Source organism: Sminthopsis crassicaudata, chromosome 5 (genome assembly GCF_048593235.1).
Source record: "Sminthopsis crassicaudata isolate SCR6 chromosome 5, ASM4859323v1, whole genome shotgun sequence".
Taxonomy (NCBI): Eukaryota; Metazoa; Chordata; class Mammalia; order Dasyuromorphia; family Dasyuridae; genus Sminthopsis; species Sminthopsis crassicaudata.
Genome location: NC_133621.1, coordinates 193,122,958 through 193,141,594, shown reverse-complemented (window position 1 = coordinate 193,141,594; position 18,637 = coordinate 193,122,958). Strand labels below are relative to the sequence as shown.

Sequence of the window (18,637 nt, the reverse complement as noted above, 5' to 3'; positions counted from 1 at the left end):
CACTTCTATAGCTTTGGGCCCAAGCACCTCATCTGTATACAGAAATGAAATGAAAGGTTTTTACATGATTTCTTTGAGCTAGATCATTTCCAAGGCTGCTTCCAGTCTCCGAGGCTCCTATATTACCCTTGTCTCTTTATTTATAAAGCAATGGAAAGTTTACTGGAGGCTAAGAAAAAGTTTATTTTCTTAAAGTAAAAGCAAAGAAACAAATGGGAATACATCACTATAAATATCCATAAATATCAGGCGATAGACAACATCTAAATAAATAAATAAATACTTTTATTTCCAAAGGAACACTTATAGAATTACAAGGGATTGTCAGAGAGGTCTCCCTGTTGCTGTTGCTAGTACTGTTGACTCAAACTGGTCAACTCTAGAAGTACTTCTTGATTTCCCATTCATTTCTGGGTGTCTGGGCCTCAATAAGGAATGGGTATTGGTGATTCTATAACAGAATGAATATATTTTTTAAAATCTGCAGTGCACGACTGTTTTGTTTTGTGCATGGTTTTGTTGTGAATAGGGAAAAAAGCTTAAAAAAAAAAAGCCGAGGATTGTTGTTCCTCCAAGAAGTACAATAGAATGAATCGAGCTCTAATATAACAAGATAGGAATGAAGGAAACAAAGAAGTGAGACCTTGTCTGGATCTTTATATCATTTGACTACTCAGGGAAGGATTTAGAAGGAAGAGGGGCCTTAGGCAGAAAGATTCAAAGCCAGAAATGGTAGACTAGAACAAGACCTGATAAACATTAAGCCTCAAAGTTTTAGACTTCTAGAATTTCCCAATTTCTTGTCCTGTACTGTTATATTTCTTGGCATCATGTCCAGAAATCAGGACAGTCTTGGGAAAGTCAAAATTAGTGGTCACTAATCCTTTATTTACTGTTTTTATACTGCTTGGGCCCCAAGACTGTTTACCAAGTGGTTTCTTAGTGTTACTTTTGGGGTTGAAAATTATAAGATTCTAGTTTCATAGGTCTCATCCTGATTTGCAGAGAAGGGAAGTGCTGAAATAGGATAAAGGATTCTATAGAAAAGCAAAAATGGGCCCCAGACTGGGCTAGAGTTTTGTCTGTATAGAAGTCTTAGTTGTTTCACAGCCAGTATACTCCTCATCATCTTCCATTCTTTATTTTAAGCTCAGGGAAATGACAGAAGTGATGCTTTTAGTGTGAAATTAGTCAGCAAACTTGGAATTAACAAAATGTCATGGGATTCATCTTTAGGGGAATTCTGAAGCCAGTGTTGCAGGAGGGAAAGAAAGCACACATTCCTAACCCATTAAGAAGAAAAACAGGGATTTCACTGTTTGGCTATTTCTTCAGATTATGCACTATCAATACAATTTAAACTCTTTAAAGGGAGAGTTATCCTTTGTCTTTTCTATCCCTCATGCTTTGTACAGTACCCAATAAATAAATAGTCACTTAACTAATTTTTGTTGAACTGAATTGAATTAGAGATAGGCAGCCTGGTCTGATCTCCATGAACAACTTCAGGACTAAAATTGGCCTTTCAGAAAGGTCCTCGGAAATCTGCTGAACCACTGAAAACTTTGAACAACTTCCCTTTGTAGACACTTAACATTTTTATGACCATTCAAAATAGTATTACCAACCTTGGATAAGGAAGTTTGTTAAATTTCTGGAGACTTCAAATTTATTCTTATTGCAAAGGGAAGCTGCTGACTGAACTGAATGACTTTAAATTAAGGTCAGCTTGAAAAAAAATAGGCTAGTAAAATACAAAGGTTCAGTGTTCCTCCAAAAAGTGCATAGAGTGTTTCATTTTCAGGACTGGAAAAATTCTTAATCTTCCGTCTTTGCCTGACTTTTGCTAAGCTTGGAAATGACCCCTCTGTCCTGGGCTATAATGGAATAGGGAGTGAATAGCAATCTATCCCACCCTGTCATGGAACTGGTTATTTCTAGCATGTTTCCTGGTACCTTCTTGGTACCAAACAGATAAAATTTTTCATTATTAACCAACTTCTGCTTGCTTTTAAAAACAACTCCCAGTGAGAGCCCTTAGAAGGGGCTCAAGGAATAAGTGGATTTAAGCTTTATCTAGTCAGAATAGTAAGCATGTCATAAGCAAATAAAGGGCTTTTATAAGGTGATGTATCAGGATTACATGTGGGATTGGGGAGGGATTTTTAATTTTCAGATCTCATCCTGATTTGCAGTGGAGAAGCATGATGATAAAGGTTATAGACACAGAAGAGCAAAGGTTGGCTTCAGGTTGGGCAAAGTTTGGCTGTCCACTCTAGGACCAAGTCTTACTTCTTTTTCACCCAGTGCATTCTCCTACCATTTATATATCTTCCATCATCATCATCAACTGGAAGAAGTTATAGGAGTGATACTATTAGTGTGCCAAAATCTGTTGAAAGCAGAGCCCCTAACAGTTGATTAAAGATGAAGAGGGGTGGGGGAGACCATCCACATTAGGTTCTTGAATGGAATGTCAAGGTGCAAAAGAGAATAGAACTTTACCATTAAGTCTAGGGCTTAATTTCCATGGAGTCATAAGATAGAAAAAGGGGTTGGAAAAAATGATCCTTCCCTTCTTTAAAATTTAAAGAGTCTGGACCTCTTAAAGACAGGCTAGCTGCTAAAAAAAAGAATTAGGGATGATGTAAAAGGCATTTTATTGTAGTCCACTTAAGCTGCTTTGGGGACATGGAGGCATCTTTCCAAACTCGTCCTACCAGGATAGGGCTTCAGCCTATTGCTATTTCTGAGTACTTCTAAAGGGTCGTCATCCACTACACTGTTCTCTTCAGCGCTGTGGAGTTCCTGGTAGCAGGGAGTTATCCTTGGTCGGGGTTTCAGCACATTCATTGGGTCCAAGTCAGGACTGTTCTCAGCACTCCTGGTATGCCGGTGGGGTTCAGGTGTATTGAAGTGTATTATGGGAATTTCATTTCTCCGAGACAGGAACTGGGAGTAAGGAGGTGGGTTCATTCCTGGTAGGAAAGCCCTCTTTGCCTTGCCAAGGCTGATCAGGAAGTTGTTCTGGGGAGAGTGATAGATGTCATACCCATTTTCTAATGTCCGATGTTTGAACCTGCAGTTGTCTGGGCTGAAGAAATGCTGAAAGAATAGAGAAGGGACCAGGTGAAGACTGCCTTAATGACTCTTTTATATGTCCAGGATCAATATAGAAATAGTGTCATTTTTAAATATACCACATACTTTCCTTTTAAACCTGTAAGGTAGATAATTTTAAGCACTAGGCCCATTTTTATTTTTAAATAATAGCTTTTTATTTTCAAAATATGTGCAAAGATAGTTTTCAACATTTAACCTTGCAAAACCTTGTTTTCCCAAATTTTTCTCCTTCCCTTCCCCTTCCCCTCCCCCCCCTTAGACAGCAAGTAATCCAGTATATATTAAACGTGCAATTCTTCTACACTTATTTCCACATTTATCATGCTGCACAAGAAAAATCAGATCAAAGGGGAGAGGAGGAATGAGAAAGAATAAGTGAGCAAGCAAACAGTAACAAAGTGAAAATATGTTGTGGGACTATATTTAATTCCCCACGGTCCTCTCTGGATTCACATGGCTCTCTCCATCAAAAGTCTATTGGAATTGAGCTGAATCATCTCATTGTTGAAAGTTTATAAATGAGGAAATGAAGAGTCAAAAATATAATAGAGCTAGCTGATGGTGGAAAAGCTGTTAAAATTGAAGCTATGATTCTAATCTAGGCTTTTTAATTCCTAATTCTTCCAAATAATAAAGCATTCCTTCTTTGCAAGATAGGCTTGATGACCCTGGGCAAGTCACTTAACCCCAGCCTCAGGGAAAAAAAAAAAGATAGGCTTGAAATCTGATATATTTCCAATGATAACATCAGGCTATTTGCATTTATAAACAAGAAAGAAGTACCCAAACTCAAGGTGCAGGTAGTTATGAGGACAAGGACTTCAGAGTTTCATGGTTATTAAGCCGTGTTGATGGCAGCAAACTGAATTCTCTGATTGGAGAAAACCATTCTCTTCCTGTCTTTGATATGTTGGTTTCTTCCATCCACTAATAGGTTCCATCTACTAATAGGTCAGCCGTATTTCAGGTATGTATTCAGAATAGGTTATATGTCAAGATCAAGGGAGTAATGACCTTGAGAACCATAAGACACTACTTTCTAAGGTATTTGAATATCTGGGTAAATGTGTTCTCTCCCAAGCTTGTGGTGTACTTAATTGTAAAAGCTAACACTGGACATTCCTCAAGTTCTTCCTGTCCTTTTACTATAGAGCCAGCTTACTGAAGCAGGTGCTGGAAGTTTTTAAAGTAGTATTAGACAGCAGGGATTGAGAAAAAGGGATTCATTCTCACAGAACGGTTGGGAGTTAGGCGGAGAGGGAAAAGTGGGACAATTCTAGTTAAGGAAATGGAAGTAATGATATAAGAATAACCCATCAAGCTAAAGGAGGATCTTTTCACTATAGTTTTAGAAAGAAAAAGATAGCTTTCTGTAGGCAAAGGTTGTATTTGATAACCTTTCTATTTTTGTGTCCCTTTCCTACACCTTTCACTCACCTCCCAGGTAGTCAGTGGCCTCATGCCTGCATCTGGCTGCACACAACCATCCCCTCCCTACAGAACCCCATTTAGGGCTGTTATACCCAGCACTCCATGTTCTAAAATTGTCTCTCCCTCTTCCCACCTCCCCTTCCAGATGCAAATAGTTATCACATGTTTAAATTCCCATTCCGTCAAGGCACTTCAATTATTTTATCCTAGGACATCTAGACTGATATCTAGAGGGATTTGCATTTTAAATGTGGCATTTACTCAAATATCTAATTGCTGAGCAGGGAGATAGAATGACCTAGAAGTTATACATAGCATAGCCATGATTCAAATCTAGCATACTTTATCCATGCTCCACCATCAAGGAGACAGGAAATATAAACTGCATCAGGACTAGTTTTACAACTAACAAGTAATATAATCTGGTGATGGTATAATTTCTTGACTTAATATATAATAATATATATATAAATATTTAATTGCACATGCACAAATCCTTTGGTTAAAAAAAAACATCAAAAAAAACCCCTCTTTTGACAGTGACTAACAATCTTTCACTTGTAACTTCTGCATAGCATAAGGTAAGGTTTTCAATCGATGCCAAATACTGAGCTTGAAGTCTGCTACTTCATCTGAGTTCCCCCACAACTTAGCATCCTACAAATATACTTAATTAAATGGAATAGGATACCAGAGTTGCAAACTATCTTTAAGGTGGTCTAATCTATCCCTCTCATTTACAGATAAGAAAATGGGTTCAGATGGGCTTAATTAATGGAAGTCACCTTTTTCTAAGAGTAATAGCAATGGATCAGATTCCTACATGGATTTGGACCTTTTGTTCTGTTGTGGACTTCAGGTTATGAGGACAGACAGAACCTAGGTAAACCAAAGATTCTAGTGGTCCCCTGTGAGGCTTGGTCTTTCGTAAAGAAAAATGGAGCATTGAGATAATTTGGGTAGATTCATCCCATTTTATATATTAGCACATTGGTTTGGGGAAAGGTACCAAGAGAAAGCAGGCCAATAGAATATATCACATAGGATTATTTCATTCTAGTATCCTGTGCTTTTCTTGAAAGCAGCCATATAATGACCTGCAAGTCACACAGAGTCCAAAGACTCACCGATCCGAAGATGTTGCCTCTGATGTCCATACAGAGATACCTCCTGCTCATCACTCCAGTTATTATGACTAGCCCAGCATCCTCTGATCTGATCATCAAGGCACCTGTTGAGAAAACCATTTGAGATGAAAAACTTTTTACTTTGTCTTATTTTTGCCTTCACGTGACCCCTAAAATGCTTTTTCAAAGCCTGAGCAAGTTTGGAGGAATTAGGAAAGAAGAAAAAAGAGATCCAGCTATAAAAAAAGAACCCAGCTCTTAAGAGGGACTCATCTAATATATCTTTTCCTTTCTGCTTTTTCCAGAGTGCTTTTCCAAAGCTATGTATGTATGTATGGAGGGAAAGAGGAAAGAAGTAGAGGGATGGGACATAGGATTCCTCTTCTATATGTTCCCCATTCTCAGGAATGGCATCTTGTAATATAGCAACTCAATCAGTAGGAGACATCATCTAAAAAGTACTTTGTAGAGTCCACATGAATTGTGACAAGCAACAGACCTAGGGAAGTGACATAACCAGCAGAGACATGGCCAGGGGAAGCAGATTGACACCCCTAGAAGAAGAAACAAGAGGGCAATGCATCAATGTTGCTTTGCTTATGTGTTTCAGCTCTATTAGTCTTATGCTCTATATGTGTGCCTGCTCTTTCCACTGACACTGTGTATTGATGGGAAAGTACACTACAGGTTTAGTCTTTGTTCCTACTTTTATAACAATGCTATTTCAATAAATGAATTTTTTTGAGTTATTTATATAATCTGACTGATTTTTAAATTGAGGGACATAGATAGAATGGGGGAAACACACTGCATATACGTCTATCCTAGTTTTACTTAGCTTTTCCTCAATCACTAGATTCATGGATTGCTTTCATGTTTTGCTGTTGGTTTTTTTTTTTTTTTTTTTTTAATTATGAATAATCCTGAAGCAATTTCAGCTTCATTTCCAGTGGTTTTTGTTGTTGTTGTTGTGTTTTTTTTTTCCTGTTGGTTTTCTTTTAGCATATTTTTCTTCTATCATTTCTGCCTCCATTTGTTTTAATAATATATACATATATACATATATATTTCATCTTTAATTCTTTTGGAACTCTCAGTTCTTCATTTTGAGTAGTTTTTCTCCCTGAAAACTATTTTTTGATATTTCTGGTAGTTTTTGTTCTTTGTTGGAATTTTTGCTGCTTATTTTTGAAGGAGATTTTTAAGCAATAAGAGCTCTTATGAACTCTTGGCCTGAAAGTTGGGTTCAGATTTCTATAGTGCAATAAGGGTTAGGAAGATAGATTCAGAGCTGGAAAGGACCACAGAGGTCATTGAGTTCAACCCACTCATTTTTACAGCTAAGGAATTTTTCAGTTCAAAGAGTTCATCAATCAACCTAATCAAATTGTAACTCTTTGACCACTGAATGAAAATAACTGTCTACAGAAGAGCCACACCTTTTAGTGTTTTTAAAAAAGCCAGTTAGCCACTTTGGGAGTCATTCACCCTGAAGAAAGTTCAATTTTTACTTTTTCCCCTTCCTTTCTTACAAAGGAAGAGGGGAAGGGGAGTTTCTTTTCTTCTTCCCTTTCCCTCTCCTGAAACAGATGGGCAAGTGTCCAAAGGAACCCAATAGTCTGATCAAGTAGAAAGGAATGGTCCAATACTTTAGTTTGGAGATTGGAATGCGTATCTTAGAATATTTGATTCTTAACAAAAGGTTTGCTTAGTTTTCAAGAGAAAGATATTCAGAGAAGGGAAAGGATATTCTGTAAAAATACAGCACTGATCAGTTGGGTAAAACTTCCCTGCCTCCATATTGTCTAGCATGGCACAGTTTGTATCCTGGCTTATTAGTTGCTTTGGTCTTTGGTCTTCTAAACTGATTACATCCACAGAGCAGTTTCTGTATCTTTTCACTTTATAAGTTATAAAACTAACTGATCTTGTGTGAGTTAGAGCCTTAAGATCAGTGTTTGTATCAGTCTGGTTCCTGGAGCTGGGATGCTCTTGCTCAGGACATGATAGGCTTGAGAGCTAAGAATAACAGAACAGAACTGAGTAGGCCGCTGCTAATCCTAGGACTAGGGCTCCAGTTGTTTCCAAGAGTGTATCTCCATACTCCAAAGGCCCCGTAGCAGTACCCTATTAAGCTACCTTGGTCACATATCTTTCCTACAAGTGTGGCTCTCCACTAGTGAAACTTAAGTTGTCATGGAGATGTTTTGTTATATCCTTACTATGCAAATTCTATTATGAAAATTTCACATTCCCTCGTTTTGAGCTAATTGTTTCCTCTAACTGACTAGATAAGTTAACATATCAATGGGGCTCATTATATAGTTTTAAGAAGTAGGGACCCACAGAGCACCTTTAATCTGAGGTTTTAACCCTGTAGGAGAGCTTAACCCTGGACAAGTGTGAATGGGGAGTGAAGGGGTTGAGGGAGATGGTCCAATAAAGATTTTGCACCAGTATTATTGTCCTCATTTTATGGCTAAATTGAGATATGGCTACTAAAGTAGCATTAAATGTCTTGCCAGTGAAAATCCTGCAAATATCAGTCAGAACTTTAACTCGTGACTTTAAGCAACCTTTCCCCAACACATTATTGCTTTTCATATTTATAGTAGTAACAATTATTATTGAGTAAATGTAACTTACGTGAATAGTTTACATTGTTGTGAATTTTTCCCTTTATCTCTCTGACCCTAGACCAGACTATGTTTCACTTTCATGTTCCAGACATTCTGTCTTACCAAATCATCTTCCCAACTTTGATGCTCCTGGCCCACATTTCTCTCTCTATAGACCAGCACTCCATGTGCTGGACCTCTGTACCAGACTTTAAAAAAAAATCACTTTCACCAGTCCTAGGAAAAGTTAATGCTTCTTGATGCAACTCTTATCCTGGGGCCTGGCCATCTGGGATGGCCCCAGACCCAAGCCCAGACTATACTTCATTTTAAATTTCAGCTGGCCATTCACTCAGGCAGTATTGCTGTATTCCTGCCAGAGTTTGTCCTGCCCCTCTTTCTATCTCTTCTTCTTAGGATAGCAATCAAATGATTAGTACGGTTCCTTCTAGAAAGGTACCAAAGGCAACTGTGTCAGTTAATTGCTTATGAATCAATTCACCATCACTGTGACTTCCTGGATCAAAATTCCTTTTTTTTTTTTTTTTCCTTTCTTTTTTTTAATTACAGTTTTTATTTACCAGATACATGCATGAGTAATTTTACAGCATTGACAAACCTTTTGTTCTAATCCCCCCCCCCCCATGGCAGGTTGACCAATACATGTTAACAATGTTAAAGTATAATTTAAGTACAATATATGTATACATGTCCAAACAATTAAAATTCCCTTTTCATATCCTCAGTATTTCCCTATATGTTTTGTCTGTCACTATTAGAATATAAGCTCCTTGTGGTCAAGAAGATTCTCACTTTTCTATTTTTATCTTCAGTTTTAGCCAGTGCCTAGCATTCATTGTTTAATGCTTTTCAGTTTGCAGAGTGTTGGCAATCCGTTAAATCTCCCATGTACTGAAAGGGGCTTAAGGCTCCACTATACCTCAGTCAATGCCCGAGTTACCTTGGGCAAACCACTCACTCCTTGTTCATCAAAGCTTAGAGGGATCACTTGTCTGGGGGGTTGGAGAAGGGCTTCTTGTTCAAGTGTGAGCTGGATGCAATGCCCAGAGCAGTCCTTTCCAGCTGTAAAACTCTGGGATCCCTCCAGACAGGGCGTAACCTGAAAAACTCCCCTTTTTGGTAGCGTGGACTGGCCCAAGAGGAATGTTTGCTTTGGCAGTGAGGTTGGTGCATCTCAGAGCGCCCAAGAGAGATCTGCTGCCACCTACTGGGAGTGAGGGGGAAATGCATGAGACCCTTTCAAGGACCCTGCTCCCTGAGACCCAGGGCAACGCGAGGAGAAGCGGCGTAGGGAGCAACACCTGATGCCGTCTTCTACGAGCCCTACAGATCCACATGGCAGGAAGAGCTGGCAGGAGGAGGCAGGCCGGAAAAAGGAAGTCCTGTGTAGACCCTTGGGAGGGGGCCATCATGTCCCAGGAAATCTGTTGTTTCCTTTCACCTTCTTTTAAGACTTCCTTTAATTCTGCAAACTGCATCCTTACTAGTGGGGAGCTGCTCATGGGATATGGTAGATCTGCGGTTAGGAAAACTTGAGTTCAATTCTCACATCACGCAGCTACTGTGTAACCCTAGCCAAGGTGCTTAATCTCCTTCATGTGTAAAATGGGAATCATGAGAACAACTACCTCTGGGGTTTGATGTGATGGCAAAATTTGATAATATGCTATATAAATGGTAGCTATGGATACTACTGGTGTTATTCTTATTATTCATCATCATCACCAATATTATTATTATCAGGCAGAGATTTTTCTCAGGCTTCTGTATTATAGTGAGAAAATCCTGAAAAAAATACTTGAGCCTTTCAAGGCATGGGAGACTTGAATCCAAACACCATGGGAGCAACTTTTGATTTCCTGGACTAAAGCATATAATGAAATGCCTTTAGAATGACAATTCACACAATAGAGGGGAAAAAAACTGATTAAGACACTTTTGACAAGACTTTTTCTGATCTTTAACTTTCGCATCTGTAAAAAGGGGATGCCCTGATGCCTGTCCTGAAGATCAGATGAGGCTATGGATGTGAAAGAGCTAGGACTTTGGTTCCCTGAGGTTGTTGAAATGTGCACTGATGATTTTGGGACAAGAAGGCCTTTTTTGGACATTTGACCCGGTATGGCAAGACCCATTTCATGCTTGTTTTATCCTGCATAAAAGCTCACTAGTGAGTCAGGCAAAGGAAAGGAGAGTGAGCCTAGAGATCAAGCACAGTCGTGGATACCCCCTTCTGTGAGCTCCACAGAATTTTAGAAAGATCCATCTTGGCAATAGCCATCTCACCTGACATACAGTAGCTATGTAAACCTGAACAAGTAGTTTTACTTCATAGTATACTGAGCAACTAAAACTATGATGAATTGCATCAGTAGATGTTTCCACACTGAAGTTAGCTATACTATTGAAATCATGGGTTTAGTAAAAAAAAAAAAAAAAAAAAAAAGACTATTACACTATCAGAAGGAAGTGACATAAGCTTCCAACAGATTCTGTCAAGTACTGTCCAACATGAAGTTCCAAGAACAAACAATGTCATTCAATAAGCACTTAAGTCCTTTGTGCCAGACACTGTGCTAAGCTAAGAAGGTTCCAAGGAGGGATTCTGTATTTATGCCTTACAAAATAATTGTACAAAATAATTAGTAAAAAAAAAAAAAAATTGGAAAAAAAAGTTTGGGTATCTAAAGATAAACGGATTTTCCCAACAAATACCAGCACCATAATTTCTCAAGAGACTTTGTCCATTTAAGCAGATGACTCAATGTTTTACTTACTGCTGACTCTCAACCAAGTATTTATTTTTTCTGATTTTTTTTTTTTTTTTTTTTTTTTTTTTGCATTTTGAGCTGAGGCAATTATGGTTAAGTGACTTGCTCAGTATCACACAGCTGGTTAACTGGTCTGAGATCAAATTTGAACTCAGGTCCTCCTGACTTTAGGGCTGGTGCTCTATTCATTGCACCACCTAGCTGCCCCTTTTCTGAATTTCTAATTCCCACTCATAAAAGGGGTTTAAAAATGCCTGGTGTCTCTTGGACCTCCCAGAAAGTCTGGGAGAATGAATGATAACTGTAAATGGATTCTCAGGAGAAAGAAAACTTCATGATGAAAGATAAGAGACTAGGGAAATTGAGTGTCAAAAAAAAATGAACACTGAGGTAGGGGAAAGAGAAAAGAGGTGAAAATGAATAGAGAAAAAAAAAACAGGCAGGAATCATTAATAATGAAAGATTTTTGAATCCATAAAAAAATGCTGTCCAAGGTCATATGGTTATCTCTTTCCATAAAGAACAGGAGAATAGGGAATGAGAGAAAGAGATGATGGTTCAGGCTTAAGGAAGGGCTGACTTCAGTAGTTTTGAGACACATGCTACCAAAGAAGGTTTATAGGAGTTCCTATAGAAGTGTTATTGTTGTTGGTTTGTTGGTTTGTTGGTTTTTTAAGAGGAATAGATTTAGGAAATCATTAATTTCAACCCTATCTCCCAAAAATTTTCAATTATCCAGGTTGTGTACAAACACACATAAACACGGATATTACCACATGTTGTAAGGACAAGGAGGGTAAGTAGACATTGAAAGAAGCTTTACTGAGCAAATCCCTTTGCCAAAATCCTTCATGGATATATACCATGCCTCCCAATGTCTCTGCTACTTCTACTCAGCTGGAAACGCTTTAAGTACTATCCCAGTGACAGGCTGTACTTCTCTCACTGGAGGTCTAGAATGCCAAAGATTGCAGAGGTTAGCCAGGACAATTGATTAATTTTTCAGCCATGGCAACTTATGAAGACCGTGCATATCACACTAGTGAGATCACTGGTCTTTGAAATACTAAAGTAAAACAAATTAACCATGTGAATAAGATCTCATGGAGGATATTTTTTAAAAACAATCTTTCGAGCCATTTCTTGGCCATTGTTATGTCGATTATAATTTTTAAAATTGTTCCATTTTGGGGGTCTTCTTAATTTCTTAACAAAAAATCTATAGCACTAGTTTGTCTTATTTGTTCGTTTGTTTGGGGTTTTTTTGGAAGAGAATCGTACCAGCTTTGTGACAATTTATGTAGGGAACTTCAAGCGAGAAAATTCCCTCTGCCAGTGCAAATCAGGAACAGTTTTATTTATACTCATACAGAATTGCCTGGTGGCAATAAGAGGCTAGGGAAATTGGTGCCACATGTCAGAAGTGGACCTTGAACTCAGATCTTGTCCATGAAGAGACTTTCCTTATTCTTCTATTTTTCTAAGTGGTTTATTTTTTCTTCAATTATATGTAAATATAGTTTTTGAACATTCATTTTTATATGATTTTTGAATTCTGAATTTTCTCCCTTCTTTTCTCCCCAAGACAGCAAGCAATCTGATAAAGGTTTTACATATGCAATCATGGAAACATATTTCCACATTAGTCATGCTGTGAAAGAAGAAATAGAACAAAGAAGAAATTGGCTTTTTCTCTATAATAAAAATTTTTTTGTTTAAAAGTAATTCTGCCTCCTACAATCCTTATTTTATTCAGGTTATCCTCTTTGTCTATTGCAGCTCCTCTGAATTGATGTTTTCCTGTTTTTTAAGAATGCTAGATTTTATTTTGCCCAAAGAAATAAGTGAAATCTCAAACTGAAAAAGTACACTTGGTTTAAATTGACACTACAATTACCCCCCTCCAGCAATTTCCTCCACTAAAATATATTTATTTCATGTATATTCTGCATATGTTTATAATGTGAGCTCTCTGGGGGGAGAGGGGTAAGAAGGACTGTTTTTATTTTCTGTATCGCTAGTACCCAGCATATTCTTAATAAATACCTCCTGATCAACTGAGTACTATTGTGCACTTACTTCCATTCAATAATATTAAACCTTTCTATATACAAAAGATAAAACTAAGCAGTGTCTGCCTTCAAGGAGCTTATATTAACCTGGAATATTCAAAGAAGAAAAGATAGAATTGGGCTGGGAAGGGGAAACAGAAAGCCTTGGGTTTGAGATCACTGTACTAGCTGACTTCTTGATAAAATTCTAAGTTTAAATTGCTGCTCTATATCCAGCTCCTACTCTGTTCTTTATAATAATCCAACATAATTGGATTTTGACATGATTTAACCAGCCAGTGACAATGAAAATGATAGCTTGAATTTACATTATGCTTTAAATTTTACAAAACTTTTTTCCTCATAATTCCTCATAAATTTCCCCCATTTTATTACCAAGGTCACATAGCTTTAATAAATGTCAGAGCTTGCATTTTAACCAGTTCTTTCCCAGGTATGTAAGTCAAGCATGTTTCCTACCACATATTACACAATCTCTTGGGTGCAATTTTTAGATACAATGTTCCTACCCCCAACTTCTATTTTTCTTTTTTAGATGTAACATATTTATGAAAAGCTTTCCTCCATAGTTTCTTTGCAGAGGTAGTGGAAAAAGTATAGAATATCAAATATATGGGGAAATGGCTTAATTTTTAAAAATCAGTTTTTCTGAAAATTTTTCTTCTCTTTATTTACATAAGGAATGGCTTTTAATGAGGGATATATTTAGAAACAAAAATAATATTACTATAATAGAAATAAAAATATTTTTAAATTTTATCAGAATTTGAAGAATATCTCTTAGGACAGTATTATCAAATTCAAATAAGAACGAGAACTATTAATCCATTTAAAAAGATCATTACAGATGGTATTATTAATTTTGTTTTAAAATGTAATGTTATTCTGTTTTGTTGTATTTTTAATTATATAAGTAAATATTTCATAGTTGCACTTTAATCTGGTTCAGCACACTTGGGAATGTTTTGGGCCACATGCCAGAGTGTGTGTTACATACCTTTGTACTAGAATATAACTGAGTGGGGGATAGGGGTATGATGGAAATGATCCCAACCCATTCAGTTATTCAGATTTCTCCAGCACTGGATATTTGTCATGGATTCAATTTTTAATTAAAAAAAATATTTATTTCCAAATTTCATTTGTGTTCTTTGTGTTCTATAACTTTCTTGGTTTTTAGAAATACTTTCTCATACTTTTCTTATTCATACTAGGTTATCAGCTTATTTTATTTATACAGCCATACGACTTGTTTATCACTTACTGGATAGTTTTATTAGCTATCTTTGTATGTATATTTTTTCTCCCCAGCTAAATTACAAATTTCCTGAAGTCAGGATCTGTTTTACTATATAAGATGTATTTGAAATGCCTTAGTCTGAGTTTTAAGCTATTAAAGCTAGTGTGTCCTGATAGCTAAGCAGGATAGCTGTGAGGCAGTTGCTTTAAAGAACAGAAATTAACACTATCTAATTAATGCTTTTTAAGCTATTAAAGCTTAAACTTTTGGGACATTCTGACTCTTTGTATTGCCAAATAGCACCTTTTATTCAGGAGGACTAAAGATCTCTTTAAGCTCTAAATGATTCAGTTCTTGGACTTTAAAAAATAAAATGCCATGTTCAATAGGACATAGATAGTGGTGGAGCAGGACTATATTTAGAGATTTTCAGAGAAGATAATTCCACACCCTCCCTTGGTAAGCTATCCTAAAGTCCATAGTCTAAATATGTCTGTTTACATCATTTGGTCTCCCTCGTTCCCTCTAGGGCTGTCATATCATAAGCTATTCAAATGCTTGAGGGTAGGACAAGAGGAAGCACAACTATTACACAAGGAGAAATTGATGATCTATGGTAACTATAGAAGACACTAATTATGGAGATCCTGAAGCCCCCTTCTTTCTATCCCACAGTAGCTTACATCTCTCCCTGGCTCTAACACCTACTATTTGTTGTGCTACCTACCATCGCCTTTATCTCGATGGGCGTGTCAGTTAGCTCCAATCTACTGAGGAGCTAATTGTTAAATTTTCAGTGTGAACATTTATACCTTGGATATAGCTATAAATCAAAGCTCTATTTATCATTTGATTAGTTTAAGAAACCTAGATTTAAGAAAGTGATGGAGAAAATGTTAATAATAGGTTAAATGTAAAAACACCATTGCATACATTTCCCATTCACTGCCCTCCCAACTCCCCAAAAGCTGATTGTTAAACATTTTCCCATACATCACTGCTTCTATTTCTTCATGAGCGAAATGAAAGGTATTGACTAAACTAATAATAATCAGAGCTGACATTTGTATCACATGCTAAGGTTTGCAAAAGCAGTTTTGTGTACTGGCATCTCAGTATGGCCAATAATAAAGGAATTATCTTTTTGATCTTTTCCCATTTTAAATCTTATACAGTAAATCTCTTTCTAATGCTCTTTTCATTGAACTGTTGCATCTGTTAATATACCAAACTGCCGCCCTTATCTATATATATACACACAGCTGTGTCACATATTAGATCATGGACAATGCCTGTTCCCTCTGTGCCTCAGTTTACTCAGTTGTCAAATAGAGATAATAAAATAGCCAAGGGGGCAGTTAGGTGGCGCAGTGGATGGAGCACCAGCCCTGAAGTCAGGAGGACCTGAGTTCAAATATGATCTCAGACACTTAACACTTCCTGGCTGTGTGACCCTGGGCAAGTCACTTAACTCCAATTGCCTCAGCAAAAAAAAAACAACCCACAAACAAACAAAAAAACACATCCAAAAATAAAGTAGCCAGGAAGATCTAGGTTCGAATTCTGCTTTTGATACTTCCTGGCTCTGGGCTGCTAGATAAGTTATTTGATTTTAAATTGTTTTAAGCAATTTTCTGAGAATACAATTTGCAGAGAAGATGGCAATCTGCCTTAGGGATCAAAACTTTCCTCACTTGGAATTCAGGATAATATTCAAATCATCAATTCAGTCCCTGTCCCATGGACTAAGCTAAACTTATATTCATGAAGTTCTGAGTTCAAATGCAGTCTCAAATGCTAACCGTAGCAAGTTACTTAACCTATTTGCCTCAGTTTCCTCATCAGTAAAATGAGGATAATAATATTAATCACCTCTTTTATAATGAATTTCATAAGTCCCATGACTGGAAGGAAACTTAGATCATTTAGTCTAGACGTCCTTAGTTTGAGATCTATAAGCTTATATATACATATTTTAATTTTGATACTTGTCAACATAATTGGTTTTCTTTGTAATCCTATTATTTACATTGCAATACATTACTCTAAGAAGAGGCACAGAGAGATGAAATAATTTGGCAAAAATTACAGTGACATCAACTAGTGGAGATAGGATTTGAATTCAGCTCCTCTGATTCAAAAACTGGTACTCATCTATACCAAATATCATCCCTACTTTGATGAATGAATGAATATAGGAAGAGAGGAGAAGGAGATAGAGGGAAAAGAAAATAAGAAGGTCAGGAAGGAATTTTTAGGGGACTATATAATCCAGTTTATCTGTATAATTTAACCTCTCAAGATTTTCAGAGAAGAAAGTTCCATGATTTTGCTGGCTAAACGAATTGTCCCAAAGCCACAGTCCAATATGAATCTGACTTATCTAACCTCCCCAGCCTTTCCAGTCCTTTATATGGCTGTTTCACCATCACCACTGCTTCCTTCTGCCTAAAGATGTGACAGCAATGGCAGATGGATTAGCTATGTTCTACTTGGGTCAACCATAGAATCTCTTAGAGATGCCTTCTAGCCAACAAAACTTGGATTTTCCCCTTAATCAGCAGTCAAATTGATGAGTCCCCATTTCTTGAGTTCTGACCCTCTACTTACTATAGATGGTTTGATGAGGACTCCCATCCACATGGCCATCTTTGTGGATCTGCAGGTGGTAGCTGTTCCTGGCTGTAGCAGTGTATAGATGAGTCAGGCCCCCCCAGCCAAGGCTGAGCAGGGGGGAAGCATTGGAGAAGGCTTGGATGGCCCTTAAGCTGCACAGGGCACAGAATAGGAGCCTGAGGCAACCCCCTGACATCCTGATGTTCTCTGAATGGCTTTCCCCCACTTCTGCCTGTTTAGAGCTTTCTTCTTCCTCCTGGTGGACACTTAGTCTGGGAATTTGGATTAAGTCTCCCTCCTTTCTTACAGGGACTTTTAAAGGGCAGCAGTGTGACATCAAACAGGAAAAACTCTGCTGTCCACATCCTCTGTGCTGTAATCGGTCCATTTGAAGAAAGTGCAAAGACCTCAACACGGAAGGCATGTTGGTTTCCCTAGAGAGAGAAACACAGTTGTACACACACACACACACACACACACACACACACACACACACACACACACACACACCTACCTCAATTTCAAGCCAGCTTTCCAAAAAGTGGATGTGTGGGCAAAAATTATCTGCAATTCTGGGATGTCTGTTGACCTGCTCCACCCACCTCCACCAGGAAAAGAGAAGGCAGCAGCCTCCCAAGTGGCCCAGCTTCAGACAGGCGCCTGAAATCCTATTGTAATCCTATTCAGCATTAAATAATTAAATAAAAAACTGCAATTGTTGTGGGTTCGAAAACAAGATGCCTTGAAATAAAATTGAATTTTAAAAAAAATGACTTGGCCTTTTTATTAAAACAAAAATAACTTGCTTTGACCTTTTTGGGGTCAGGGCAAGATGAGGACTAAAGGGGATGAGTCCATCAGGAACATAGGAGCAGAGAATTTAACATTGCAGAAGCCAAGGAAACTGAGCCCAGCAGGACTAAATAGTTTACCCAAAAATATATAAGTAATAATAAGGGTGATTCAGTGGATAGGGCACAAAACTCGAATTCAAATCTAGCTAACTAGTTGTGACTGGGCAAGTCATTTAACTCAGCCTCAGTTTCTTCATCTATAAAATGGACCTATGACCCAGGATTGTTGTGAGAATAAAAAAATATTGGATTTGTAAAGGTTCTTTGCAAACTTTAAAGCACTCTATAAAGGATAGCGATTATCTTTTTTGGGGGGGAGGGCAAGGTAATCGGGATTAAGTTTCTTGCCCAGAGTCACTCAGCTAGTAAATATTAAGTGTCTTGAGACTGGATTTGAACTCAGGACTCCAGGGCCTGTACCCTTATCTATTGTACCATCTAACTGTCCCCAGAATCATTATTATTAACGAGGAGAAAAGCCAGGATTTGAATTTAGTCCTTTTGACTCCAAAGCCAATGAACTGTCTTTTGCTTCCATGTTGGAGAGGTTTTTCCTTTGTAGTGAGACACGAAGGTCCCAATCTAAACCCCAAGAGAGCAAAAAGCTTAATTTTAAATTAGTGACAAATTAGACGGAGTTTTTGGTTTTGGTTTTGCTACATATTGTCTAAGAAATAATATTTTAAAGAATATGTTTCCTCATTTTCCTTCTTTTATGTCTGTATTCCAGACTCTTATTTGGCTATTCAGGATTGAGAAGAGAT

The 18,637-nt window shown here is 37.5% G+C and overlaps 1 protein-coding gene across 1 annotated transcript; it reads right to left on the bottom strand.

Annotated features, from left to right (window-relative positions):
• Positions 1 to 270: 270 nt before the first annotated feature.
• On the bottom strand, positions 271 to 17,284 carry FGF23 (fibroblast growth factor 23). The gene is made up of 3 exons (XM_074269232.1): positions 17,014 to 17,284; positions 5,682 to 5,785; positions 271 to 3,105 (listed from the first exon to the last, which is right to left on the bottom strand). Exons 1-3 carry the CDS (start codon positions 17,213 to 17,215, stop codon positions 2,674 to 2,676), a joined length of 738 nt encoding a protein of 245 aa, XP_074125333.1. The 5' UTR covers positions 17,216 to 17,284; the 3' UTR covers positions 271 to 2,673.
• Between the last annotated feature and the right edge of the window lie 1,353 nt (positions 17,285 to 18,637).

Coding starts and splice junctions, on each gene's coding strand:
- FGF23 (XM_074269232.1), bottom strand. CDS start 17,215: ATGTCAGGGGGTTGCCTCAGGCTCCTATTCTGTGCCCTGTGCAGCTTA. Junction 5,786..17,013: donor TCCTCATCAAACCATCTATA/GTAAGTAGAGGG, acceptor TTTTCTCAACAG/GTGCCTTGATGATCAGATCA. Junction 3,106..5,681: donor GAGGCAACATCTTCGGATCG/GTGAGTCTTTGG, acceptor CTATTCTTTCAG/CATTTCTTCAGCCCAGACAA.